This window comes from Eleutherodactylus coqui, chromosome 10, assembly GCF_035609145.1.
Source record: "Eleutherodactylus coqui strain aEleCoq1 chromosome 10, aEleCoq1.hap1, whole genome shotgun sequence".
Taxonomy (NCBI): domain Eukaryota; kingdom Metazoa; phylum Chordata; class Amphibia; order Anura; family Eleutherodactylidae; genus Eleutherodactylus; species Eleutherodactylus coqui.
Genome location: NC_089846.1, coordinates 34,221,531 through 34,248,781, shown reverse-complemented (window position 1 = coordinate 34,248,781; position 27,251 = coordinate 34,221,531). Strand labels below are relative to the sequence as shown.

Here is a 27,251-nt window from a genome sequence, read left to right as displayed (position 1 = left end):
ATTTTATTGGACTCTCTGAAATCCAGACAAAGCCGCAAACCCCATTCTTTTTAGAAAAAAAAATTTAAAAGGCAGTTAGCGGAGAGTTAGATGGACGTATATGTCTTTTATATGTCCAAAGACCTCACCTCTAAACTCATGCGATTAACCAACTTGATGTGAATTAAATAAACTCTAGCTCCACAATCCAGAATTACTGAAATTGGAAAATTATCACCAGCACAAAGGACCTCAGTGGAAAAGGAGCATCCTGGAGGAGGACATCCAAGCAATCTGTGGACCTAGAAAAAACTTCCCTGTAACCTCCAGGCCACCTAGTTTTCCGACTGAGATCCATTGCGAGGACAAACCTGAATGAAATTCCCAGTTCAGTGGCAAAAGAAACATCGACCCCTAAACCGAATTCTGTCCCCTTTTCTGCTACTATCGGAAACAGAACTCAATTGTATGGGTTCTTTCACATCCGTAAATTCCATAGATGAGTTTGAGGAAAGCTCGCCATGCCGTCCCCATACTCACTGTTCAATTTGGATGGCCAAAGACATGACGTTGTCTAAACTGCGAGGAATAAGATACGGAACCAGTAGATCTTTAATTTTGTCATTTAATCCGACACAAAAGAGACTTTGTAGTGCAGGATTAGTTTCAGCGACGAAACTCTGCACAAAACTCCTCAATGGAAGACCTCCCTTGACACAGACCTTTACCAGACCAGAGTTTACCTTCAGCCAGAGACACTCTATCAGGATCGTCATAGATCAAACCAAAGCTAGAAAAAAATTATCCACAGAAGATAAAGTCTCAGAAATGGTTGATAGTGAAAAGGCCCAGGTCTGAGGGTTTCCCTGCAATCTAGAAATAACATTCCTTAACTTCTTAGACTCCTTTATCAAACATATGAGGTGCAATTTAAAATATAATATACAGTACTCTCCAAATGACACAAACTCAAGCCTGCTTCTAGAAAAATGATCCCATAACGAGTTTAGGTTTTTTAACTGATTCCGTTTAGACCAGATGCTGCTGTTTGACCTCAGAGACCTCAATAGCCAGTGCTTTAAGCTGGTTAGATAATGTCTCTATGGGATCCATACAAAAAACAAAATGACATCCTACAGAGAAAAAATATTGGCTGATTATTATATTACATCTGACCAGGATGTACCGAATAGTTCCTGGGCTATGTTTACACAGTGGAACAAAGAACATAAACCACCAAAGGTGACGTGTGGAATAACAGATTGATGGAGAGGGGAACTTTCCCTATATGACTCAGAATAAGAGACCATACCTTCTTATAGCGCATGACCCATCCTGATAAGAAGGCACCTGACCCACGATCCTCGGCTATTCACTTCCCCCTATCTGGGACAGAAATAAACAACTAAGTAAGAATATAACTACCACCACAGTTTTTAGCTTGAGATGAGCAGGAGAAAGCAGGAGACCAAGATCCAGCTCTAATTCCGATAGCCATCAGATGAAAACTGAGAATAATCTGCACAGGTCCACAGCCAAGACAGGAATAAAAGCCTTCCCTAATTGCTAGACAGGTGCAACAGGTTGAAGAACACTCCCACCAGTGTTAGAGAAAGCTGAGAGGAAAATCCAAAACAGCAGTAGCATGAATCCAGAGCTCCATGAATGAAATCCAAAACTTGCTGCAACAAATATTGCTTACATCACGAGGGTAGTGCCTACAGTCCTTTATATCTCTCCTTTTCATGCTCAAGCATTTCTATGCCCCATTACCCATGGTTACAGTATTTGCACCGGCAGCACCATAATAATTATTTTTGAAAAAAACGCTATTACTACCTGAAACACATCCTTAATAGGAGTCACTCCTCCTTCTCTTTTCTTTAATTTTATGACAGACTTCAGTCTTTCTGGGTAGGTATCTATCAGCATTCCCTCCCCCCTGATTAAAACCCCAGTTGCAGCAGCAAAAAAACAGCCACGAAGCCCAGTACTGCCCCCACCATCTTCACTGCGGGTCTGGTGTTCTTTTGGTGGTGTACAGTGTTGGCTTTGCGCCAAAAATACCTTTTGAAATTAATGCCAAAAAGTTCAACCTTGGTCTCATCAGACCATAACACATTCTTCTACATATTTTTGGCAGACTTGATGTAGGTTTTGGCAAACCATAGCTAGATTTGAGTGATTTTCTTTGTTAGAAAAGGCTTCCATCTTGCCCCCTCCCCCACAGCCCAGACACATGAAGAATATGGGAGATGGTTGTCAAATGCACTACACAACCAGTACTTGTCAGAAATCCCTTCAGCTCCTTTAATGTTGCTGTAGGCCACTTGGCAGCCTCCCAGTCCAATATTCTTCTGGTCTTTTCATCAATTTTTGAGGGACGGACAGTTTTTGGTAATGTCACTGTTGTGTCACAATTAACTCACTTCTTGTTGAAAGTATATGTACTGGCTTGGAAACGTTTTAGTCTTCTTTTTCTGACTGATGCCTTTTAACAGTGAGATCCCTTTGATGTGCTGTAATCAGTTAATTTAGGCCTTTTGCTGAGTATCTTCTATTCTTTCAAGTATCAAGACTCTCTCTTCTAGTAAATTACAGTTACTTTAGATCCTTGCTGAAGTTTATCATTTACTTTCCTCTCCTTTTTTCTTCTCGGTAGATGTTACACAACTTTGGGTACTCACACTTGCTGTCCTCCTTCCCACTGCACTGGTTAGTAGCTTTCCTCTTTCTCTAAAACTCTCTGTCTAGCAACCTCATCTGGTCTTCTCTGCAGAGTGCACTTCCACATAGTCCCCCAAGATCAATCGCTCTTGAACTAGACTAACTTCTCCTCTTTCCTACCAACAACCAACCTTGGTGAAGGACTTTTCTACCTACCACAGACTGCCTATATTCTGGCTAGCTGACTAGTGCCTATAAATTACAGTAGGCTAAGCTCTTCTAGATGAAGTGTGGTTTACCAACAGTACATTAAAGGTACAGATACACATTATTACTTCATCTCAGAGTCCACAGTTAAATTATGGAGTGTACAACTTCTGTACACTACAGGTGAGTAGTGCATAGTTTATTATTCTTTTACATTTCCTGTTCTAGGCCATTTTTGCAAAAAATCTTGGAAAATTAATTTAAGGGCATACATACAATAGAGGTAAACCAAGCAGCTGCTATAGAGAGGTGGCTCAGACCAGATAGGCTATATCTATTTTTTAATGCATTGGGAGAACCTTTGTAGGGACTAACCAAAGGACCATGGCGCAAATGAGCACAGTCATCTTGTCCTAGTTGGTTAGGAGTATGGTGGGTTAAACAGCGGCAAAAAGGGTCTTTTTTATCCTGTATCAGTCTATATATGCTCCTGTCTTCTCTCATTATAGCACTTTCATTTTTTCCTCATGGTTACTTTTGATCTTCTTTCAGAACCACAGTCACTTACTGCTTTGGTTTTCGAGCACAGAACAGACACTAAATATGCCAAGTTAATGACAACGTTCCCTTCCTTTCATGAAATTACAGTTTGTGCCCATATTCAGTGGGACAACACAAGTAAGGACTGTGAAACTGTATTTTCATATGCAGTGAAAAACTTCTCTAATGAGTTTCAGCTGCGTGGAATGAGCGATGAAGATGGGTTAGTCCGGTTTGCCGTCATAATACATGGCCATCATTCCCGATATTCTTCTGTGTTCTCCAATGATGGAAAGTGGCATCACATCTGCATAACTTGGCAAAGACAGAATGAAACCATGACTCTATATGCTGATGGTGATTGGAAGACCTCTACCAGGATTCAGGCAGTAGAGGATATCATCATGGGGGGAATCTTTATTATTGGCCAAGATCAAGATTCTTATGGTGGGACATTCAAAGAAAAGGAATCATTTAGTGGTAATATCACTGGTCTTAACGTTTGGGCAAAAGTTCTCCGTCAAGATGAGATACAAAAGCTGTCACTATGTAGTAAGCTGGAACAGAACATTGTATTTGAATGGAGTACCCACAAACTGGATATTGAGCCTACATTGAAGACAATGGAGGTTAACTCTATCTGCTCAGGTATGAAGGAAACTCATCTATGGTGGGATATATTATGGTTTCTAGAAGTGACTTTTATGCAGCTAAGAGGAGTTTTCTTGCATTTTGTTTTTGCAACTAAAGCTAAATCATTTTTGTTCTGTTAGTTTTAACGTACTTTGTTGAATTCTATTTCATGATACTGTTCTTGAATAGGAACATTCTTTTTATACCCAAATGCTAAAATCCTGTCCTGGTCATGTCCAACTAACAGAGTTGCATGGATCATTGCAAGACAGAGCTTTGAAAGCCCCAAAAGGAACCTGTCACCGGGTTCTGCACAGTTCCCCAATGTAAGTGTTATTCCGAAATGCCACAGCTGTTTCACTATTCACAAGCAGGGAGAGAGCAGACAGTCTTCATGCTGTAGACTGGGTGAGCTTGGCGCGGCCCACCTCTTTGACTCAAGAGCTCCCTTCCCTAGTCGAAAAGGCAAACTTCAAAGTATGTTTATTCTGAAATGCCACAGGGGTATTGGGCAGATCTGTCCCAGGTTCTCGTTGTCGAAGCTTTGAATAGCATGTACCTGGTTAAAGGTTCCATTTTAAAGGGGTTAATATTTCAAATGACAGATGATCCCGACAACCTGTTTTGCAGGTGAGCTGACTTAACTTTTTACAATTATTCTAATTACTAATGTGCCGTTTTTTTGCTAATTAGGAAGGCCACAATCTTCATAGAATAAACCTGAGCTGAAAATAAATTTCTAGCAGAATTACATTTTTTAATTCCTAACAATATGTCCTGAAGGCCTCATTCACATGAGCGTTTTATCGCAGCTATTTCGCCACGGTAAAACGTTGGACGAAAATCGCTACCATTTGAAGCATTGGATTGCAGTGCATTCATTCACATGGGAGACTTTTCCAGGTGCGTGTAAAAATCACGTCATAAAATTGTCAAATCGTCGACCGTTTTTGGTCACCGATTTTTCTCGCAGCGCCAAAAGATAGGTAATGACATATCTTTTGACGAGAACGGCTGGAGGCTCCCATAGATTCCAGTGAGAGCTGAAAAAAATTGGAGGGGGGTGGGAGTTTACCTGCGTCCGATGCCAGGAAAAGCAAACAGTTGGCTCTATTTTAGCTAATAGAAGCCATTCTTATGTCCGCGCTGCAGCGTTTCTTTCACACCATACGCTCGTGTGAATGGATGAGAAAACACTAATTACATTCAGAATTAGATTGAGGCTATTCTTCATTATTGCGATTTTAGGCAGCATGCGGCCAGCATGAAATCGCATACGCTGGTGTAAATGAGGCCTTATGGTGTTATCCCACAAGAAAGGGGATAAATGTATGATTGGTGGCATTAGAAGCTATTGGACCCCCACCGATCACAAGAAATGTGAGGCCTGTATCACCTTGAATGAATGGCGCAGCAGTTGAGCATGCTTGCTACCACTCCATGCAGTGTGACTGTGACAAGGATATGGCACTAATATCACTGTGTGAGCATACGCTGTGGGTCCTAATGATGCAGAAGTACGTTTATACTCATATGCTTGAGACTGATGTGTAAATGACATTGCCTTGATATCTATTTACTGTGTCATAGTGATTTGCAACTGTGAAGGGTTTGTCATACGGTTCACAATGTGCCGTTTTGGGAGAGGAGCCGTAAATTGTAGCTCAAAGAATGAATGCAGTCAATGATTTTATTTTTCTTTGTTACTCTGGGGAAACTTTTGATTGTTTCCCTTGGGTACACTTGGCATCCAGGGCATATTGGGGCAGATAATATACTTACTGATCTCTTAATTGGCAAGAGAGCCCCTCCCGTGACACGTGGCCTCCATCGTGACTAGTTCAATCCTCTTGCGGCTACTGTGCACCGGAAGTGATTTTCCATATTTATTCCAATGAGAGCTGCAAAGTCAACCTCATAGCAATGAATAGAGCTTGTGACTTCCGGTCTGTTAGAGCAGGGTACCCCAACTCCAGTCCTCAGGGACCGCCAACAGGTCATGTTTTCAGGATTTCCTCAGTGTTGCACAGGTGATGTAATTATTGTCGGTGCCTCAGACATTGCCACAGGTGTTCTTACCATAGGAAATCCTGAAAACATGACCTGTTGGTGGTCCCTGAGGACTGGAGTTGGGGACCCCTGTGTTAGAGTATCCGGCTAGTCACAGTGCAAATCACTTGGGATGTTGGAGGACCAGATGGGAGCAGCTCTCTCGTCAGTGAAAGGATCACTAAGTATATTATCTGCCCCAATGCTAATTGCAATACAAGGAAACAATAAAACGTTCCCCCAAAATGGCCCTTTAAACCTCCTATGACTCTCAAGACTTTTAATGATATTTTATTCTACTCCAAACACTGTAGGAGATTCTGCAAAATGTCGACTTCTGCAAAACCGTGATGGTGAAACCAACTATACAACATGTTGGGCTGAATTACCATTTGTTTGCCACCACGAAAAGGGTAAAATTACAGATTTTGTAAATCTCATTGTGTATGGTGGCCAGGCTCACCTATTAATAATAATAGTAGTAGGTAGTTCAGCCTTTTGGTGACTGGCCTATTTTGCACCTTAATGACCAGGCAGATGTTTTTGTTTTTACATCATTATGTTCCAAGAGCTATAGCATTTTTATTTCTTCGCCGTTCTAGCCATATTAGGCTTTTTCTTTTTACAAACCAAGTTGTATCTTCTAATGGTAGCACTTTGGGTTGCATTTAATGTATTGTTTAACCTTTGTATTTGGTTTGTAGAACAAAAGTGTTTTTGTTTTCTTTTATAATAAACTTTATTTAACTTTTATTCGATACGATTGTCTGCTCGCTGGTAGACTACACTGCACTACTCATGTAGTGCAGTATAGTCTAGTTTTGACCGATCAGCAATTAGACCCTGCCAAGGCAGGATCTGATAGGCTGGCCTATCTTGGACATCTATTGGCCTTAATCAGGCTTCCAGCTTCTTAGTGAACCCATCAGCATTACAGAGTGCCGATGGATGATAGGAGGAGCTACCTCCCGCAGTCATCCACTGACATGCTGTGACCACCATTGATCACGACATGTAAGTGGTTAAACGGTTGGAAATGGAGGTTATTTCGCTCCCGGTCATTTCTGCAGAATCCCGGTTGTCATCTGACAGCTGGGACTCACTACTTCCAAGCACAGGATTCCCGTTCTGGCCTTAGATTACACCACCGTATGAATGCAATGGCCTAGCCTAAGGCGCCTTAGTGATTGCTGTAAAAGCCCATATGACTGGTCACTAAGGGGTTAAACGCCCAGCTATTTCGCAGTTTTTAGGGTTTTGCATTTCGGACTTTAAATTTATACTGCATTGCTTCCCCAATTTTTATGTTATAGAAATGTTGCCGAACCGCATTCCAACCTAAACTGAAGAAGATCATAGATCTGCTATTTTTGCCATTCTAAAAAATATGTTCTGTATTGTTTGCATTGCATGTGAATTCGGATTATTATATTTAACAAGTTTAGGGTAATGCATAATAACATACAGCGATGGATCTGCTAAGACTACACAAGGCAGTCACTTACCTTAATTTTTTTCCCTTTCCTCCCAGAGATCTATAATCGATTTCAAAATACCAAAGAAGTTGCTCGTGAACAAAACTTTGCTAACAGGGTGAATAGGATTGCAAACCGCAGTGTGGTAAGTTGAGGTTTAAGCCCGTAGTTACCGTCCCATTGTTACCCAGTACATAGAGTTCAGTGACGCTTCAGTTTTCCATTTACAATTTCTAAAAGTTGCTTAGTAGAGATGAGCGAGCACCAAAATGCTCGGGTGCTCGTTACTCGGGACGAACTTTTCGCGATGCTCGAGGGTTCGTTTCGAGTAACTAACCCCATTGAAGTCAATGGGCGACCCGAGCATTTTTGTATTTCGCCGATGCTCGCTAAGGTTTCCTTGTGTGAAAATCTGGGCAATTCAAGAAAGTGATGGGAACGACACAGCAACGGATAGGGCAGGCGAGGGGCTACATGTTGGGCTGCATCTCAAGTTCACAGGTCCCACTATTAAGCCACAATAGCGGCAAGAGTGGCCCCCCCCCCTCCCAACAACTTTTACTTCTGAAAAGCCCTCATTAGCATGGCATACCTTTGCTAAGCACCACACTACCTCCAACAAAGCACAATCACTGCCTGCATGACACTCCACTGCCACTTCTCCTGGGTTACATGCTGCCCAACCGCCCCCCTCCCCCCCACAGCGCACACCAAAGTGTCCCTGCGCAGCCTTCAGCTGCCCTCATGCCACACCACCCTCATGTCTATTTAGAAGTGCGTCTGCCATGAGGAGGAACCGCAGGCACACACTGCAGAGGTTGGCACGGCTAGGCAGCGACCCTCTTTAAAAGGGGCGGGGCGATAGCCCACAATGCTGTACAGAAGCAATGAGAAATAGAATCCTGTGCCACCGCCATCAGGCCCAATACTATAGCAAAGCTGTGGCAGCATATAATGATGCAAAAAAAAGGCTTCTTGATTAAAGGAGCATATTTTATTGTTTCACAGTTTTAAAAGAGACCATCAGGAGCTGCACACGTGGGCATAGCAATGGGGAACCTATGTGCCACACACTATTCATTCTGTCAAGGTGTCTGCATGCCCCAGTCAGACTGGGCTTTTTAATTCATAGACACAGGCAGGTACAACTCCCTATTGTGAAGTCCCTGTCGACCGACAGCATGGGTGGCTCCCTGGAACCCACCGGCGATACACAAAAATATCCCATTGCATTGCCCAACACAGCTGAGGTAGTAATGTCGTGCTTAATGCAGGTGGGCTTCGGCCCACACTGCATGCCCCAGTCAGACTGGGGCTCTTTAGAAGTGGAAACAGATGCATTTATAATTCCCTGTGGACCCACAGCATGGGTGGGTGCCAGGAAGCCACCGGCGGTACATAGAAATATCCCATTGCATTGCCCAACACAGCTGAGGTAGTAATGTCGTGCTTAATGCAGGTGGGCTTCGGCCCACACTGCATGCCCCAGTCAGACTGGGGTTCTTTACAAGTGGACACATGCAGTTACAACTCCCTGTGGACCCACGGCATGGGTGGGTGCCAGGAAGCCACCGGCGGTACATAAATATATCCCATTGCATTGCCCATCACAGCTGAGGTAGTAATGTCGTGCTTAATGCAGGTGGGCTTCGGCCCACACTGCATGCCCCTGTCAGACTGGGGCTCTTTAGAAGTGGACACATGTAGTTACAACTCCGTGTGGACCCAGTGCATGGGTGGCTCCCTGGAACCCACCGGCGGTACATAAATATATCCCATTGCAGTGCCCAACACAGCTGATGTAACGTCAGCTGTAATGCAGGTGGGCAAAAAATTAATTGGATTACACTGTAGGCGAGGGCCCACAAAAATTGGTGTACCAACAGTACTAATGTACCTCAGAAAAATTGCCCATGCCCAACCAAGAGGGCAGGTGAAACCTATTAATCGCTTTGGTTAATGTGGCTTAAGTGGTAACTAGGCCTGGAGGCAGCCCAGTTTAACGAAAAATTGGTTCAAGTTAAAGTTTCAACGCTTTTAAGAGCATTGAAACGTATAAAAATTGTTTAGAAAAATTATATGAGTGAGCCTTGTGGCCCTAAGAAAAATTGCCCGTTCGGCGTGATTACGTGAGGTTTCAGGAGGAGGAGCAGGAGGAGGAGGAGGAATATTATACACAGATTGATGAAGCAGAAATGTCCCCGTTTTGGATGGTGAGAAAGAACGATGCTTCCATCCGCGGGTGCATAATACGTATTGCTTACGTATCGCTGCTGTCCGCTGGTGCAGAAGAGAAGTCTGGGGAAATCCAGGCTTTGTTCATCTTGATGAGTGTAAGCCTGTCGGCACTGTCGGTTGACAGGTGGGTACGCTTATCCGTGATGATTCCCCCAGCCACACTAAACACACTCTCTGACAAGACGCTAGCCGCAGGACAAGCAAGCACCTCCAGGGCATACAGCGCGAGTTCAGGCCACGTGTCCAGCTTCGACACCCAGTAGGGGGCAGAGGCGTCACGGAGGACGGTCGTGCGATCGGCTACGTACTCCCTCACCATCCTTTTACAGTGCTCCCGCCGACTCAGCCGTGACTGGGGAGCGGTGACACAGTCTTGCTGGGGAGCCATAAAGCTGGCAAAGGCCTTGGAGAATGTTCCCCTGCCTGTGCTGTACATGCTGCATGATCTCTGTGCCTCCCCTGCTACCTGTCCCTCGGAACTGCGCCTTCTGCCACTAGCGCTGTCGGATGGGAAGTTTACCATCAGTTTGTCCACCAGCGCCCTGTGGTATTGCATCATTCTCGAACCCCTTTCCTCTTCGGGAATGAGAGTGCAAAGGCTCTCCTTATACCGTGGGTCGAGCAGTGTGTACACCCAGTAATCCGTAGTGGCCAGAATGCGTGTAACGCGAGGGTCACGAGAAAGGCATCCTAACATGAAGTCAGCCATGTGTGCCAGGGTACCTGTACGCAACACATGGCTGTCTTCACTAGGAAGATCACTTTCAGGATCCTCCTCCTCCTCTTCCTCCTCCTCAGCCCATACACGCTGAAAGGATGACAGGCAAGCAGCATGGGTACCGTCAGCAGTGGGCCAAGCTGTCTCTTCCCCCTCCTCCTCATCCTCCTCATGCTCCTCCTCCTCCTCCTCCTGAACGCGCTGAGATATAGACAGGAGGGTGCTCTCACTATCCAGCGACATACTGTCTTCCCCTGGCTCTGTTTTCGAGCGCAAAGCGTCTGCCTTTATGCTTTGCAGGGAACTTCTCAAGATGCATAGCAGAGGAATGGTGACGCTAATGATTGCAGCATCGCCGCTCACCACCTGGGTAGACTCCTCAAATTTTCCAAGGACCTGGCAGATGGCTGCCAACCAGGGCCACTCTTCTGTAAATAATTGAGGAGGCTGACTCACACTGCGCCGCGCAAGTTGGAGTTGGTATTCCACTATAGCTCTACGCTGCTCATAGAGTCTGGCCAACATGTGGAGCGTAGAGTTCCACTGTGTGGGCACGTCGCACAGCAGTCGGTGCACTGGCAGATTAAACCGATATTGCAGTGTCCGCAGGGTGGCAGCGTGCGTGTGGGATTTGCGGAAATGTGCGCAGAGCTGGCGCACCTTTCCGATCAGGTATGACAAGTGGGGGTAGCTTTTCAGAAAGCGCTGAACCACCAAATTAAACACATGGGCCAGGCATGGCACGTGCGTGAGGCTGCCGAGCTGCAGAGCCGCCACCAGCTTACGGCCGTTGTCACATACGACCATGCCCGGTTGGAGGCTCAGCGGCGCAAGCCAGCGGTCGGTCTGCTCTGTCAGACCCTGCAGCAGTTCGTGGGCCGTGTGCCTCTTCTCTCCTAAGCTGAGTAGTTTCAGCACGGCCTGCTGACGCTTGCCCACCGCTGTGCTGCCACGCCGCGTTACACCGACTGCTGGCGACGTGCTGCTGACACATCTTGATTGCGAGACAGAGATTGCGTTGGAGGAGGAGGAGGAGGAAGGTGCTTTAGTGGAGGAAGCATACACCGCCGCAGATACCACCACCGAGCTGTGGCCCGCAATTCTGGGGGTGGGTAGGACGTGAGCGGTCCCAGGCTCTGACTCTGTCCCAGCCTCCACTAAATTCACCCAATGTGCCGTCAGGGAGATATAGTGGCCCTACCCGCCTGTGCTTGTCCACGTGTCTGTTGTTAAGTGGACCTTGGCAGTAACCGCGTTGGTGAGGGCGCGTACAATGTTGCGGGAGACGTGGTCGTGCAGGCCTGGGACGGCACATCGGGAAAAGTAGTGGCGACTGGGAACTGAGTAGCGAGGGGCCGCCGCCGCCATCATGCTTTTGAAAGCCTCCGTTTCCACAAGCCTATACGGCAGCATCTCTAGGCTGATCAATTTTGCAATGTGCACGTTTAACGCTTGAGCGTGCGGGTGCGTGGCGTCGTACTTGCGCTTGCGCTCAAACTGTGGCGCTAGCGACGTCTGGACGCTACGCTGAGAGACATTGCTGGATGGGGCCGAGGACAGCGGAGGTGAGGGTGTGGGTGCAGGCCAGGAGACGGTAGTGCCTGTGTCCTCAGAGGGGGGTTGGATCTCAGTGGCAGGTTGGGGCACAGGGGGAGAGGCAGTGGTGCAAACCAGAGGCGGTGAACGGGCATCGTCCCACCTTGTGGGGTGCTTGGCCATCATATGCCTGCGCATGCTGTTGGTGGTGCCTCCCCAGCTGATCTTGGCGCGACAAAGGTTGCACACCACTGTTCGTCGGTCGTCAGGCGTCTCTGTGAAAAACTGCCACACCGTAGAGCACCTTGACCTGTGCAGGGTGGCATGGCGCGAGGGGGCGCTTTGGGAAACAGTTGGTGGATTATTCGGTCTGGCCCAGCCTCTACCCCTGGCCACCACACTGGCTCGGCCTGTGCCCACACCCTGACATGGGCCTCCGCGTCCTCGCCCGCGTCCACGTCCTATAGGCCTACCCCTACCCCTCAGCATGGTGTATTACCAGTGATTTGATTTCCCAGGCAGGAAAGAAAGTGGCGCAAGCCTGCAGCCAAAATACAATTTTTTCCCTTGTTTTTCAAAGGACAAGCCACACTGCGTGTATTCAATGAATACTACTAAGTTTAATAACTGTGTTGTGGCCCTGCAAATGTGTCAGAGAACTGCAGTGATGCAAAGTTATTGGCTCCAGCAGATCAGGGATTTCCCATGCAGGAAAAAAATTGGCGCAAGCCTGCAGTAAAACGTAGCTGGCTGCGTCTGATTTTTTTTAACGTTCTGCACGCAGCACACACGTACCCAGAGCCCTGAGGACTGTCAGAGGCAGGCGAAATACAATTTTTTCCCTTGTTTTTCAAAGGACAAGCCACACTGCGTGTATTCAATGAATACTACTAAGTTTAATAACTGTGTTGTGGCCCTGCAAATGTGTCAGAGAACTGCAGTGATGCAAAGTTATTGGCTCCAGCAGATCAGGGATTTCCCATGCAGGAAAAAAATTGGCGCAAGCCTGCAGTAAAACGTAGCTGGCTGCGTCTGATTTTTTTTTAACGTTCTGCACGCAGCACACACGTACCCAGAGCCCTGAGGACTGTCAGAGGCAGGCGAAATACAATTTTTTCCCTTGTTTTTCAAAGGACAAGCCACACTGCGTGTATTCAATGAATACTACTAAGTTTAATAACTGTGTTGTGGCCCTGCAAATGTGTCAGAGAACTGCAGTGATGCAAAGTTATTGGCTCCAGCAGATCAGGGATTTCCCATGCAGGAAAAAAATTGGCGCAAGCCTGCAGTAAAACATAGCTGGCTGCGTCTGATTTTTTTTAACGTTCTGCACGCAGCACACACGTACCCAGAGCCCTGAGGACTGTCAGAGGCAGGCGAAATACAATTTTTTCCCTTGTTTTTCAAAGGACAAGCCACACTGCATCTATTCAATGAATACTACTAAGTTTAATAACTGTGTTGTGGCCCTGCAAATGTGTCAGAGAACTGCAGTGATGCAAAGTTATTGGCTCCAGCAGATCAGGGATTTCCCATGCAGGAAAAAAATTGGCGCAAGCCTGCAGTAAAACGTAGCTGGCTGCGTCTGATTTTTTTTTAACGCTCTGCACGCAGCACACACGTACCCAGAGCCCTGAGGACTGTCAGAGGCAGGCGAAATACAATTTTTTCCCTTGTTTTTCAAAGGACAAGCCACACTGCGTGTATTCAATGAATACTACTAAGTTTAATAACTGTGTTGTGGCCCTGCAAATGTGTCAGAGAACTGCAGTGATGCAAAGTTATTGGCTCCAGCAGATCAGGGATTTCCCATGCAGGAAAAAAATTGGCGCAAGCCTGCAGTAAAACGTAGCTGGCTGCGTCTGATTTTTTTTAACGTTCTGCACGCAGCACACACGTACCCAGAGCCCTGAGGACTGTCAGAGGCAGGCGAAATACAATTTTTTCCCTTGTTTTTCAAAGGACAAGCCACACTGCGTCTATTCAATGAATACTACTAAGTTTAATAACTGTGTTGTGGCCCTGCAAATGTGTCAGAGAACTGCAGTGATGCAACGTTATTGGCTCCAGCAGATCAGGGATTTCCCATGCAGGAAAAAAATTGGCACAAGCCTGCAGTAAAACGTAGCTGGCTGCGTCTGATTTTTTTTAACGTTCTGCACGCAGCACACACGTACCCAGAGCCCTGGGGACTGTCAGAGGCAGGCGAAATACAATTTTTCCCCTTGTTTTTCAAAGGACAAGCCACACTGCGTGTATTCAATGAATACTACTAAGTTTAATAACTGTGTTGTGGCCCTGCAAATGTGTCAGAGAACTGCAGTGATGCAAAGTTATTGGCTCCAGCAGATCAGGGATTTCCCATGCAGGAAAAAAATTGGCGCAAGCCTGCAGTAAAACGTAGCTGGCTGCGTCTGATTTTTTTTAACGTTCTGCACGCAGCACACACGTACCCAGAGCCCTGAGGACTGTCAGAGGCAGGCGAAATACAATTTTTTCCCTTGTTTTTCAAAGGACAAGCCACACTGCGTGTATTCAATGAATACTACTAAGTTTAATAACTGTGTTGTGGCCCTGCAAATGTGTCAGAGAACTGCAGTGATGCAAAGTTATTGGCTCCAGCAGATCAGGGATTTCCCATGCAGGAAAAAAATTGGCGCAAGCCTGCAGTAAAACGTAGCTGGCTGCGTCTGATTTTTTTTAACGTTCTGCACGCAGCACACACGTACCCAGAGCCCTGAGGACTGTCAGAGGCAGGCGAAATACAATTTTTTCCCTTGTTTTTCAAAGGACAAGCCACACTGCGTCTATTCAATGAATACTACTAAGTTTAATAACTGTGTTGTGGCCCTGCAAATGTGTCAGAGAACTGCAGTGATGCAAAGTTATTGGCTCCAGCAGATCAGGGATTTCCCATGCAGGAAAAAAATTGGCGCAAGCCTGCAGTAAAACATAGCTGGCTGCGTCTGATTTTTTTTAACGTTCTGCACGCAGCACACACGTACCCAGAGCCCTGAGGACTGTCAGAGGCAGGCGAAATACAATTTTTTCCCTTGTTTTTCAAAGGACAAGCCACACTGCATCTATTCAATGAATACTACTAAGTTTAATAACTGTGTTGTGGCCCTGCAAATGTGTCAGAGAACTGCAGTGATGCAAAGTTATTGGCTCCAGCAGATCAGGGATTTCCCATGCAGGAAAAAAATTGGCGCAAGCCTGCAGTAAAACGTAGCTGGCTGCGTCTGATTTTTTTTAACGTTCTGCACGCAGCACACATGTACCCAGAGCCCTGAGGACTGTCAGAGGCAGGCGAAATACAATTTTTTCCCTTGTTTTTCAAAGGACAAGCCACACAGCGTCTATTCAATGAATAATGTATGTCTTCTGGCCCTGCCTACACAATTCTATCCCTGTAGTATTAATGCCGGGTGCAATGGTCTGCACAGCCGGTTTTGAGAAAAAAAAAAAAAATGCAACACTGCTAACAGCAGCCTGGACAGTACTGCACACGGATAGATGTGGCCCTAGAAAGGACCGTTGGGGTTCTTGAAGCCTACACTTACTGCTAACACTCTCCCTGCCTAACCACCACTTCTGTCCCTATTGCAGGGCGCAATGCTCTGCAGATCCAATTTTGAAAAAAATAAAATAAATACAGTGCTAACACAGTACTGCACACTATTAGATGTGGCCCTGAGAAGGACCGTTGGGGTTCTTGAAGTCTACACTAACTCCTAACGCTCTCCCTACAGCAGCTCCAGCACGATACCACTGTCCCTCAGCTAACTCACAAGGCATGTGTGGCGAGCCGCGGGAGGGGCCGACTTTTATACTCGGGTGACATCTGATCGCCCTAGCCACTCACAGCAGGGGGGTGGTATAGGGCTTGAACGTCACAGGGGGAAGTTGTAATGCCTTCCCTGTCTTTCAATTGGCCAGAAAAGCGCGCTAACGTCTCAGAGAGGAAACTGAAAGTAACCGGAACACCGCGTGGTACTCGTTACGAGTAACGAGCATCCCGAACAGCCTAATATTCGCACGAATATCAAGCTCGGACGAGTACGTTCGCTCATCTCTATTGCTTAGTGGATTTCATTGAACAGGGTTCAGCCCCTGGTATTTTAGTCTGGGCAGTACATAATAAACATAGCAGCACTTGCCTATCTGTCCGTGAGTCCCCAGGTTATGTAAACTGGATATGTTATGAACTAGATTCTTGGGTATAACAGGCACATATATCATTATAACATCTCTCTGCAGTTAGAAGTAGTCATTGCACAATGACATGACTTTCTATCATTTGGCTTTCTTATCGGGAAGAATAGACTATAGGCCCCAGACCTGAATTTTAAAGAGAGGGGCGAATGGGGCAATTGCATAACAGCCTGTGCTGCTCAGTGGTTGCCACCAAATACAATTTACTCAATTGAATGCTACTAAAATGTTATGTAGCTCCAAGAGTTTATTAGCTGTGAATGTTGAACTAGTAGTGGAATATTTAGGTCAGGAGTGCTCCACCCGATTTGGAAAAAATAAACATGATTCCAGATCCGATTAACCCCTTAAGGACTTGGCCTATTTTGGGCTTAAGGACGCAACGATTTTTGGTTGATTTTAATCTTTTTTTTTCAGAAGCCATAACTTTTTTATTTTTCCGTCGACACGGCCGTATAAGGGCTTGTTTTTTGCGAGACAAGCTGTAGTTTTTATTGGTACCATTTTGAGGGACATACAGATTTTTTTTATCCCTTTTATTGCGTTTTTTTGGGAGGCAAAATGCTAAAAATTAACATTTTGCCTCAGTTTTTTTAGCATTCTTTTTACACTTTTTGCCTTGCAGGATAAAAAGCATGTTAAACGTATTGTACATGTTGTTACGGACATGATGATACCAAATATGTGGGATTTTTAATTTTTTTACATTTTTTATGCTAATATGAGAAAAAGCCACCCAAAAGTTTTTTTTTAACATTTTTATTTTTTGTACATTTTTATTATTTTTTTTACACCATTTGTGTCCCTTTGGGGGACTTACATCATACCACTGATGATCGCTATGATAAGGCATTGCAGGACTTCTCTCCTGCAATGCCTTATTGCTTATTACAGCGATCATAGGCAATGGTAATACAGGATGACTGTAGATGGCATCCTGTTACCATGGCAACCTGCCTGTGCCCCCCTGCTGATGCAGCGGGAGACTGGCAATCAGTGACAGCCGACTCCCGCTCCTGGATAGTGCGAAATCTCTTATGATCTTGTGCTATCCGCATTATGTAAGGGTACGTCCAGTTGCGGAAATACCCCGCCTCCAGGACGTACCCTTACGTCATATGGAGGGAAGGGGTTAAAATCAAGGGGGGTAAAAAAATTGGGTTGTCTAACTTGTCCTGTGAGTGTTTTCAATGTGGCTCAGGTGTGAGGACTGTTGCTTCATGCTCCCTAGGTCCTTGGTTCAAATTCCATCAAAGATAACATCTGCATGGACTTTAAATAACTCTATCCAGATGTTGCCATTGGACAGATTTGAACTGAGAACTCCAGTACTCTGAATGACCCAATCTGATTTTGCAACAATCGACCTGATTTTATTGCCCAGCTGATCACGATGAGCAACACAAGTGAGGAGCAGGTTGACACAGATACCAACTTGGTCCATGCTAGGGCTCGTTTACATCAGTGTTTTCCTTTCCAGTTTTAACGGATCCATTTTATTTTTTAATGAAACAGACAGCAAAATTGATTTAAAACTGAACTCAACTGAAACCATAGTTTTTAGATTTTTTAACAGATGCAGTAGACGGAGCTATCCAAAAAATTGACTATTCCTATCAGTTCTTTTCCATTTTGTTCCATTAATACCCATTTTTAATGAATCGTTTTTTTATTCTTTTGTCTTTTTAACCTTCTGTGCATACTCATTTAAAAGCAGACCTGTTCAACAGACATCTTTATCTAGCTAGCTATCTTTGGTGTGATTGTTCACCCACCAGGCATCTAATAGCACCTCTGTGGTTTGGTTATCACTAGAGATGAGCGAACGTACTCGTCCGAGCTTGATATTCGTGCGAATATTAGGGTGTTCGGGATGCTCGTTACTCATAATGAGTACCACGCGGTGTTCTGGTTACTTTCAGTTTCCTCTCTGAGACGTTAGCGCGCTTTTCTGGCCAATTGAAAGACAGGGAAGGCATTACAACTTCCCCCTGTGACGTTCAAGCCCTATACCACCCCCCTGCTGTGAGTGGCTGGGGCGATCAGATGTCACCCGAGTATAAAAGTCGGCCCCTCCCGCGGCTCGCCTCAGATGCCGTGTGAGTTAGTGAGGGAAAGTGCTGTTCTATTGGAGTTGCTGTAGGGAGAGTGTTTGTAGTGAGTGTAGGCTTCAAGAACCCCAACGGTCCTTCTTAGGGCCACATCTACGTGTGTGCAGGCTGCTGTTAGCAGTGGAAAAAATTTATTTTTTTTCTCAAAATCGGCAGTGCAGAGCATTGCACCTGGTATTAGGGACAGAAGTGGTGCTTAGGCAGGGAGAGTGTTAGGAGTGAGTGTAGCCTTCAAGAACCTCAACGGTCCTTTCTAGGGCCAAATTTAACCGTGTGCAGTACTGTGCTGGCTGCTGTTAGCAGTGTTGCATATTTTTTTTTTTCAAAAAATCGTCTGTGCAGAGCATTGCACCCTCCATTGATACTACAGGGACAGAATTGAGTAGGCAGGGCCACAACACAGTTATTGTTCATTGAATATCCGCAGTGGGGCCTTCCCTTTGCAAAAAAGCGAAAAAATTATATTTGGCCTGCCTGTGTCAGTCCTAAGGTCTCCGTGTACGTGTGTGCTGCGTGGAGAACGTACAAAAATCAGACGCAACCAGCTACGGTTTACTGCAGGCTTGCGCCATTGTCTTTCCTGACTGGCAAATACCTGCTCTGCCAGAGTTAATAACTCTGCTACACTAAAGTTGTGTGACACTTTTTCAGGGCCACACCACAGTTATTAAACGTATTGTTCATTGAATATCCGCAGTGGGGCCTTCCCTTTGGAAAAAAGCGAAAAAATTATATTTGGCCTGCCTGTGTCAGTCCTAAGGTCTCCGTGTACGTGTGTGCTGCGTGGAGAACGTACAAAAATCAAACGCAACCAGCTACGGTTTACTGCAGGCTTGCGCCATTGTCTTTCCTGACTGGCAAATACCTGCTCTGCCAGAGTTAATAACTCTGCTACACTAAAGTTGTGTGACACTTTTTCAGGGCCACACCACAGTTATTAAACGTATTGTTCATTGAATATCCGCAGTGGGGCCTTCCCTTTGCAAAAAAGCGAAAAAATTATATTTGGCCTGCAGGCTTGCGCCAATTTATTTCCTGCCTGGGAAATCAAATCACTGGTAATACAGCATGCTGAGGGGTAGGGGTAGGCCTAGAGGACGTGGACGCGGCCGAGGACGCGGAGGGCCAAGTGAGGGTGTGGGCACAGGCCGAGCTCCTGATCCAGGTGTGTCGCAGCCGACTGCTGCGCGATTAGGAGAGAGGCACGTTTCTGGCGTCCCCACATTCATCGCCCAATTAATGGGTCCACGCGGGAGACCTTTATTAGAAAATGAGCAGTGTGAGCAGGTCCTGTCCTGGATGGCAGAAAGTGCTTCGAGCAAGCTATCATCCACCCAGAGTTCTGCGCCGTCCAGTTCTGCAAATCCGAATCCTCTGTCTGCTGCTCCTCCTTCCTCCCAGCCTCCTCACTCCACTACAATGACACATGCTCAGGAGCGGGAACACTCCCAGGAACTTTTCTCGGGCCCCTGCTCAGATTGGGCAGCAGTGGTTCCTCTACCACCAGAGGAGTTTATCGTCACTGATGCCCAACCATTGGAAAGTTCCCGGGGTCCGGGGGATGAGGCTGGGGACTTCCGGCAACTGTCTCAAGAGCTTTCAGTGGGTGAGGAGGATGATGACGATGAGACACCGTTGTCTTGCAGTGAGGTAGTAGTAAGGGCAGTAAGTCCGAGGGAGCAGCGCACAGAGGATTCGGAGGAAGAGCAGCAGGACGATGAGGTGACTGACCCCACCTGGTGTGCAACGCCTACACAGGACAGGTCTTCAGAGGGGGAGGCACGGGCAGCAGCAGGGCAGGTTGCAAGAGGCAGTGCGGTGGCCAGGGGTAGAGGCAGGGCCAGACCGAATAATCCACCAAGTGTTTCCCAAAGCGCCCCCTCGCGCCATGCCACCCTGCAGAGGCCAAGGTGCTCTAAGGTCTGGCAGTTTTTCACAGAGACGCCTGACGACCGTCGAACAGTGGTGTGCAACCTTTGTCGCGCCAAGATCAGCCGGGGAGCCACCACCAACAGCCTGACCACCACCAGCATGCGCAGACATATGATGGCCAAGCACCCCACAAGGTGGGACGAAGGCCGTTCACCGCCTCCGGTTTGCACCGCTGCCTCTCCCCCGGTGCGCCAACCTGCCACTGAGATACAACCCCCCTCTCAGGACACAGGCACGACCGTCTCATGGCCTGCACCCACACCCTCATCTCCGCTGTCCTCGGCCCCATCCAGCAATGTCTCGCACCGCACCGTCCAGCCGTCGCTAGTGCAACTGTTGGAGCGCAAGCGCAAGTACGCCGCCAAGCACCCGCACGCTCAATCGTTAACCGTCCACATAGCCAAATTTATCAGCCTTGAGATGCTGCCGTATAGGGTTGTGGAAACGGAGTCCTTCAAAGCTATGATGGCGGCGGCGGCCCCGCGCTACTCAGTTCCCAGTCGCCACTACTTTTCCCGATGTGCCGTCCCAGCCCTGCACGACCACGTCTCCCGCAACATTGTACGCGCCCTCACCAATGCGGTTAGTGGCAAGGTCCACTTAACTACGGACACGTGGACAAGCACAGGCGGGCAGGGCCACTACATCTCCCTGACGGCACATTGGGTGAATTTAGTGGAGGCTGGGACAGAGTCAGAGCCTGGGACCGCTCACGTCCTACCCACCCCCAGAATTGCGGGCCACAGCTCGGTGGTGGTATGTTCGGCGGTGTATGCTTCTTCCACTAAAGCACCCTCCTCCTCCTCCTCCTCAACCTCTGTCTCGCAATCTAGATGTGTCAGCAGCAGCAGGACGTCGCCAGCAGTCGGTGTCGCGCGGCGTGGCAGCACAGCGGTGGGCAAGCGTCAGCAGGCCGTGCTGAAACTACTCAGCTTAGGAGATAGGAGGCACACGGCCCACGAACTGCTGCAGGGTCTGACAGAGCAGACCGACCGTTGGCTTGCGCCGCTGAGCCTCCAACCGGGCATGGTCGTGTGTGACAACGGCCGTAACCTGGTGGTGGCTCTGCAGCTCGGCAGCCTCACGCACGTGCCATGCCTGGCCCACGTCTTTAATTTGGTGGTTCAGCGCTTTCTGAAAAGCTACCCACGCTTGTCAGACCTGCTCGTAAAGGTGCGCCGGCTCTGCGCACATTTCCGCAAGTCCCACACGGACGCTGCCACCCTGCGCACCCTGCAACATCGGTTTAATCTGCCAGTGCACCGACTGCTGTGCGACGTGCCCACACGGTGGAACTCTACGCTCCACATGTTGGCTAGGCTCTATGAGCAGCGTAGAGCTATAGTGGAATACCAACTCCAACATGGGCGGCGCAGTGGGAGTCAGCCTCCTCAATTCTTTTCAGAAGAGTGGGCCTGGTTGGCAGACATCTGCCAGGTCCTTCGAAACTTTGAGCAGTCTACCCAGGTGGTGAGCAGCGATGCTGCAATCATTAGCGTCACCATTCCTCTGCTATGCATCTTGAGAACTTCCCTGCAAACCATTAAGGCAGCCGCTTTGCGCTCGGAAACCGAGACGGGGGAAGACAGTATGTCGCTGGATAGTCAGAGCACCCTCCTGTCTATATCTCAGCGCGTTCAGGAGGAGGAGGAGGAGCATGAGGAGGATGAGGAGGAGGGGGAAGAGACAGCTTGGCCCACTGCTGACCGTACCCATACTGCTTGCCTGTCATCATTTCAGCGTGTATGGCCTGAGGAGGAGGAGGAGGAGGAGGAGGATCCTGAAAGTGATCTTCCTAGTGCGGACAGCCATGTGTTGCGTACAGGTACCCTGGCACACATGGCTGACTTCATGTTTGGATGCCTTTCTCATGACCCTCGCATTCAACGCATTCTGGCCACTACGGATTACTGGGTGTACACACTGCTCGACCCACGCTATAAGGAGAACCTTCCCACTCTCATTCCCGAAGAGGAAAGGGGTTCGAGAGTGTTGCTATACCACAGGACCCTGGCGGACAAGCTGATGGTAAAATTCCCATCCGACAGCGGTAGTGGCAGAAGGCGCAGTTCCGAGGGCCAGGTAGCAGGGGAGGTGCGTAGATCGAGCAGCATGTACAGCCCAGGCAGTGCAACAGTCTTTAAGGGCCTGGCCAGCTTTATGGCTCCCCAGCAAGACTATGTCACCGCTCCCCAGTCAAGGCTGAGTCGGCGGGAGCACTGTAAAAGGATGGTGAGGGAGTACGTAGCCGATCGCACGACCATCCTCGGTGACGCCTCTGCCCCCTACAACTACTGGGTGTCGAAGCTGGACACGTGGCCTGAACTAGCGCTGTATGCCCTGGAGGTGCTTGCTTGTCCTGCGGCTAGCGTCTTGTCGGAGAGGGTGTTTAGTGCGGCTGGGGGAATCATCACAGATAAGCGTACCCGCCTGTCAACCGACAGTGCTGACAGGCTAACACTCATCAAGATGAACAAAGCCTGGATTTCCCCAGACTTCTCTTCTCCACCAGCGGACAGCAGCGATACGTAAGCAATACGTAGGCTGCACCCGCGGATGGAAGCTACGTTCTCTCTCACCATCCAAAACGGGGACATTTCTGCTTCATCAATCTGTGTCTAATATTCCTCCTCCTCCTCCTGCTCCTCCTCCTGAAACCTCACGTAATCACGCTGAACGGGCAATTTTTCTTAGGGCCACAAGGCTCACTCATAATTTTTCTAAACAATTTTTATATGTTTCAATGTTCTTAAAAGCGTTGAAACTTTAACTTGAACCAATTTTTCGTTAAACTGGGCTGCCTACAGGCCTAGTTACCACTTAAGCCACATTAACCAAAGCGATTAATGGGTTTCACCTGCCCTCTTGGTTGGCCATGGCCAATTTTTTTGATGTACATTAGTACTGTTGATTCAGCAATTTTTGTGGGCCCTCGCCTACAGTGTAATCAAATTAATTTTTAGCCCACCTGCATTACAGCTGACGTTACATCCGCTGTGTTGGGCAATGCAATGGGATATTTTTGTGTACCGCCGGTGGGTTCCAGGGAGCCACCCATGCTGTAGGTGCACACGGAGTTTAACCTACATGTGTCCACTTGTAAAGAACCCCAGTCAGACTGGGGCATGCAGTGTGGGCCGAAGCCCACCTGCATTAAGCACAACATTACTACCTCAGCTGTGTTGGGCAATGCAATGGGATATTTCTATGTACCGCCGGTGGCTTCCTGGCACCCACCCATGCTGTGGGTCCACAGGGAATTATAAATGCATCTGTTTCCACTTGTAAAGAAGCCCAGTCTGACTGGGGCATGCAGTGTGGGCCGAAGCCCACCTGCATTAAGCACGACATTACTACCTCAGCTGTGTTGGGCAATGCAATGGGATATTTTTGTGTATCGCCGGTGGGTTCCAGGGAGCCACCCATGCTGTCGGTCGACAGGGACTTCACAATAGGGAGTTGTACCTGCCTGTGTCTATGAATTAAAAAGCCCGGTCTGACTGGGGCATGCAGAGACACCTTGACAGAATGAATAGTGTGTGGCACATAGGTTCCCCATTGCTATGCCCACGTGTGCAGCTCCTGATGGCGGTGGCACAGGATTCTATTTCTCATTGCTTCTGTACAGCATTGTGGGCTATCGCCTCGCCCCTTTTAAAGAGGGTTGCTGCCTAGCCGTGCCAACCCTCTGCAGTGTGTGCCTGCGGTTCCTCGTCATGGCAGACGCACTTCTAAATAGACATGAGGGTGGTGTGGCATGAGGGCAGCTGAAGGCTGCGCAGGGACAGTTTGTTGTGTGCTGTGGACACTGCGTCGTGCGCGGGGGGGGGGGGGGGGGGGGGTTGGGCAGCATGTAACCCAGGAGAAGTGGCAGCGGAGTGTCATCCAGGCAGTGATTGTGCTTTGTTGTAGCTAGTGTGGTGCTTAGCTAAGGTATGCGATGCTAATGAGGGCTTTTCAGAAGTAAAAGTTGTTGGGAGGGGGGGGCCCACTCTTGCCGGTATTGTGGCTTAATAGTGGGACCTGTGAACTTGAGATGCAGCCCAACACGTAGCCCCTCGCCTGCCCTATCCGTTGCTGTGTCGTTCCCATCACTTTCTTGAATTGCCCAGATTTTCACACATGAAAACCTTAGCGAGCATCGGCGAAATACAAAAATGCTCGGGTCGCCCATTGACTTCAATGGGGTTCGTTATTCGAAACGAACCCTCGAGCATCGCGAAAAGTTCGTTCCGAGTAACGAGCACCCGAGCATTTTGGTGCTCGCTCATCTCTAGTTATCACCCTCCTTAGTCTATATCCTGCATATAGCTGTGGGACGATTGATGCATATTTTCATCATGCTCCTGATGCTCCAACTAAACAAAATTGAGGAAACGCGTTGAGCCCCCTTTTTTCACCTGTTTGTGAGCTTATATTAGCTCAAGTCTATATTGTATTCTCTTACAGGCTTCTATTGTGGCCTATGTGATGATATCATGCATTAATGCTATGCAAATAAAGGAGATGGAGCAATACCTTTGCAGCGCCACCTATTAGAAGGCAATATTCCTGCAAGTCAATGTTAGACTCTTTATACAAGCCTTGTAACAATGACTGGGAATTGAAAGCCAAGCCAGAACCCTTCAATTCCCAAACATTGTTACAAGGCGTGTATAAAGAGTCTAACATTGACTTGCAGGAACACTGTCTTCTAATAGGTAGCGCTGCAGAGGTATTGTTCCATCTCCCTTTTTCACATATTACCCAGAGGAGCATGAATGGCCTTATAGGTCTCCTCGCTCACCTACTAGGTGCTCTCCCTAAGGAGAAAAGATAGTGTTCCTGAACCGCATTAATGCTATTCATCCATCCTGACTACCCTCTAGGCCTTGTGAACTCTTGTTGGTTCCTCTGCCTTTTTTCCCACACCTACCATAGTTTGGGACCCAGTAAATTTGTCTTAGGATCTGGGTCTTCTCTTAGAGTGGTTAAAGTTATTTGAGTATTTTTATCCTTTTTCCTCTGAGAAATAGGTGTTTTTTCCAGAATCACAAATGTCGTTAGGTTCACACAGCGTGTGTCCTTTACCATCTACATTGGGGGCACGACTTTGGTCAGCAAGTTTTGCATTCCACGAACATCATCATTGATGGACATTTTTGGCTGACCCATGCTGTTGCACCTCAGTCTCCTTTGGTTGTGATTAGAGCCTCAGGGGTTGTCTCCATATCAATACCACTGTCTGTCTATATCTCTATACTTTTCTATTTATTTGGCATTTATCAGCCCTTATTTGATATTTTAGGCAGTTATAATAAAAGTTATATTTTAGGGGTGTGTTCAGTGACATTAGTTGGTGCATGTATACACACTGAACGATAGATTCTACCTGGATGCAGGAATCTAAACTATTTATCAGCCCATCTAAAGGGGTTCTTAGGCAGGCTTCACATGAGGCATTTGTGTACACCTGAGTGTAGCACATTTTTGGAATTAACTATGCTTTTTTGAGTGCACATTGGTGTCCTTTACTGTACTTTTTGTGCCCACATGGCATGTTCATTTGTGCAGCAAACAAAGATGCACCGATTGAAATGTCTAATTAGTCCTAATGAGTTCCAGATATGTTCTTTTTCTAATAGCGCAGTCTGAAGTGTTATTTTTCCGTCTAATAAAAATGGAAGCCTGTCGGAATGGAAGCAAACGGAAATCAATGGGGAAAAAAACAGATCCGTTTTTTGCATTTTATATTAGTTTCTCTCTTCCAAGAATGGAGCAGACATGAAAACCCTGAACTAAGCTCAGCTTTTTTTTAGGAAGGAGGAAGTTCTGATAAGTATAGTATCAGCAGTTCCCACTCTGGTGGATCCAGCTTGTGCATGATGTATTACCTGGTCAGCCACTGTGTAATTCATCACAAATGTATAGGTAGCTGTAACTTTCCCTGCCAATAAAAGCTTAGGCCTCTTTCACACAGGGACCTAGGCACGCAAAAATCATGCGTGTGAAAAACACGCAGCTATTAGAACCAATGGTTTCCTATGGGAACGTCCAAATGAAGGAATCTGAACATTCCCATAGGAAAGAACCCTGGAGCTGGAGAATTTGGGCCTGCAACAAACAACTCTGGTTTGACTTCATTTCAAAAAGAAGTTGTCGTGATAAGACAACCTCTTTAAACCTAATTTATAAGGGCTTGGCAGAACTGTTAAATTCATGTTTTTAAATGCATTAGATACCGTGCACACGTAATTGTAAAGCTTTTATTTTTTATATTTGTGTTTTAAATAAATGCTGTCATGGAGTACTTTACAAAATTTAATTATGCTCCTCTTTAGATTTCTGAAAACCCTCTTACTGGTGACATAACCCAGTATACTGCACCTGAGGCTTTGGCATGCCTTCAGGCCATTGAAAAAGGAATGGAAATGGAAGACCGTCCTCTGGACTCAGTGGATGTTCTAGGCATCATCCAGTTTCTGAAGGAAGTTGCTGATGTAGATAGTGACGGCAGCAAAGAAACACTAGAGGAACTGAGTCAGCATTTTGTTCATGTCACTGGAGAGCTTCTTGAGCAACATGACCCAGAAGTGTGGTCAGAAGTCACTCCGGTAAGATATTTTTGGTTTTATGGAATGGAATGGTGGTAATTATGACAAAGTTTGAAGAAACTAGAAATATCCATGGAAAACTTTTTTTATTTTAGATTATCAAAGGACCTATGGCAATTGTTCAGATGGTGGAGAAAATGGCTGGTAACTTTGTCCAACTTCTCTCTGATGAGAAAAAAGAAGCCTTTATACATCACAAGAACATTGGTGAGTGAAACATTTTAATCTTAAATATATATATTAAATTCAAGTACTTGGATATAATGTATTATTAACAGTCTTTCATGTTGCATAATAGTGGCAATACAGTCTCAAGGTGTGAAGTTATTGTTACAAATGTATTGCTGCTGTTCTAAGT

General features: G+C 46.9%; 1 protein-coding gene across 1 annotated transcript in view; it reads left to right on the top strand.

The window, feature by feature from the left end:
- The window catches only part of ADGRD2 (adhesion G protein-coupled receptor D2), a 248,331-nt gene that overhangs the window by 9,257 nt on the left and 211,823 nt on the right, over nucleotides 1-27,251 (top strand). Inside the window, exons 4-8 of the mRNA XM_066582034.1 lie at nucleotides 3,406-4,041; nucleotides 6,390-6,488; nucleotides 7,607-7,695; nucleotides 26,621-26,893; nucleotides 26,989-27,100. Of these exons, the coding sequence (XP_066438131.1) occupies nucleotides 3,406-4,041; nucleotides 6,390-6,488; nucleotides 7,607-7,695; nucleotides 26,621-26,893; nucleotides 26,989-27,100 (1,209 nt within the window). The remainder of the gene's footprint in view (nucleotides 1-3,405; nucleotides 4,042-6,389; nucleotides 6,489-7,606; nucleotides 7,696-26,620; nucleotides 26,894-26,988; nucleotides 27,101-27,251) is intronic.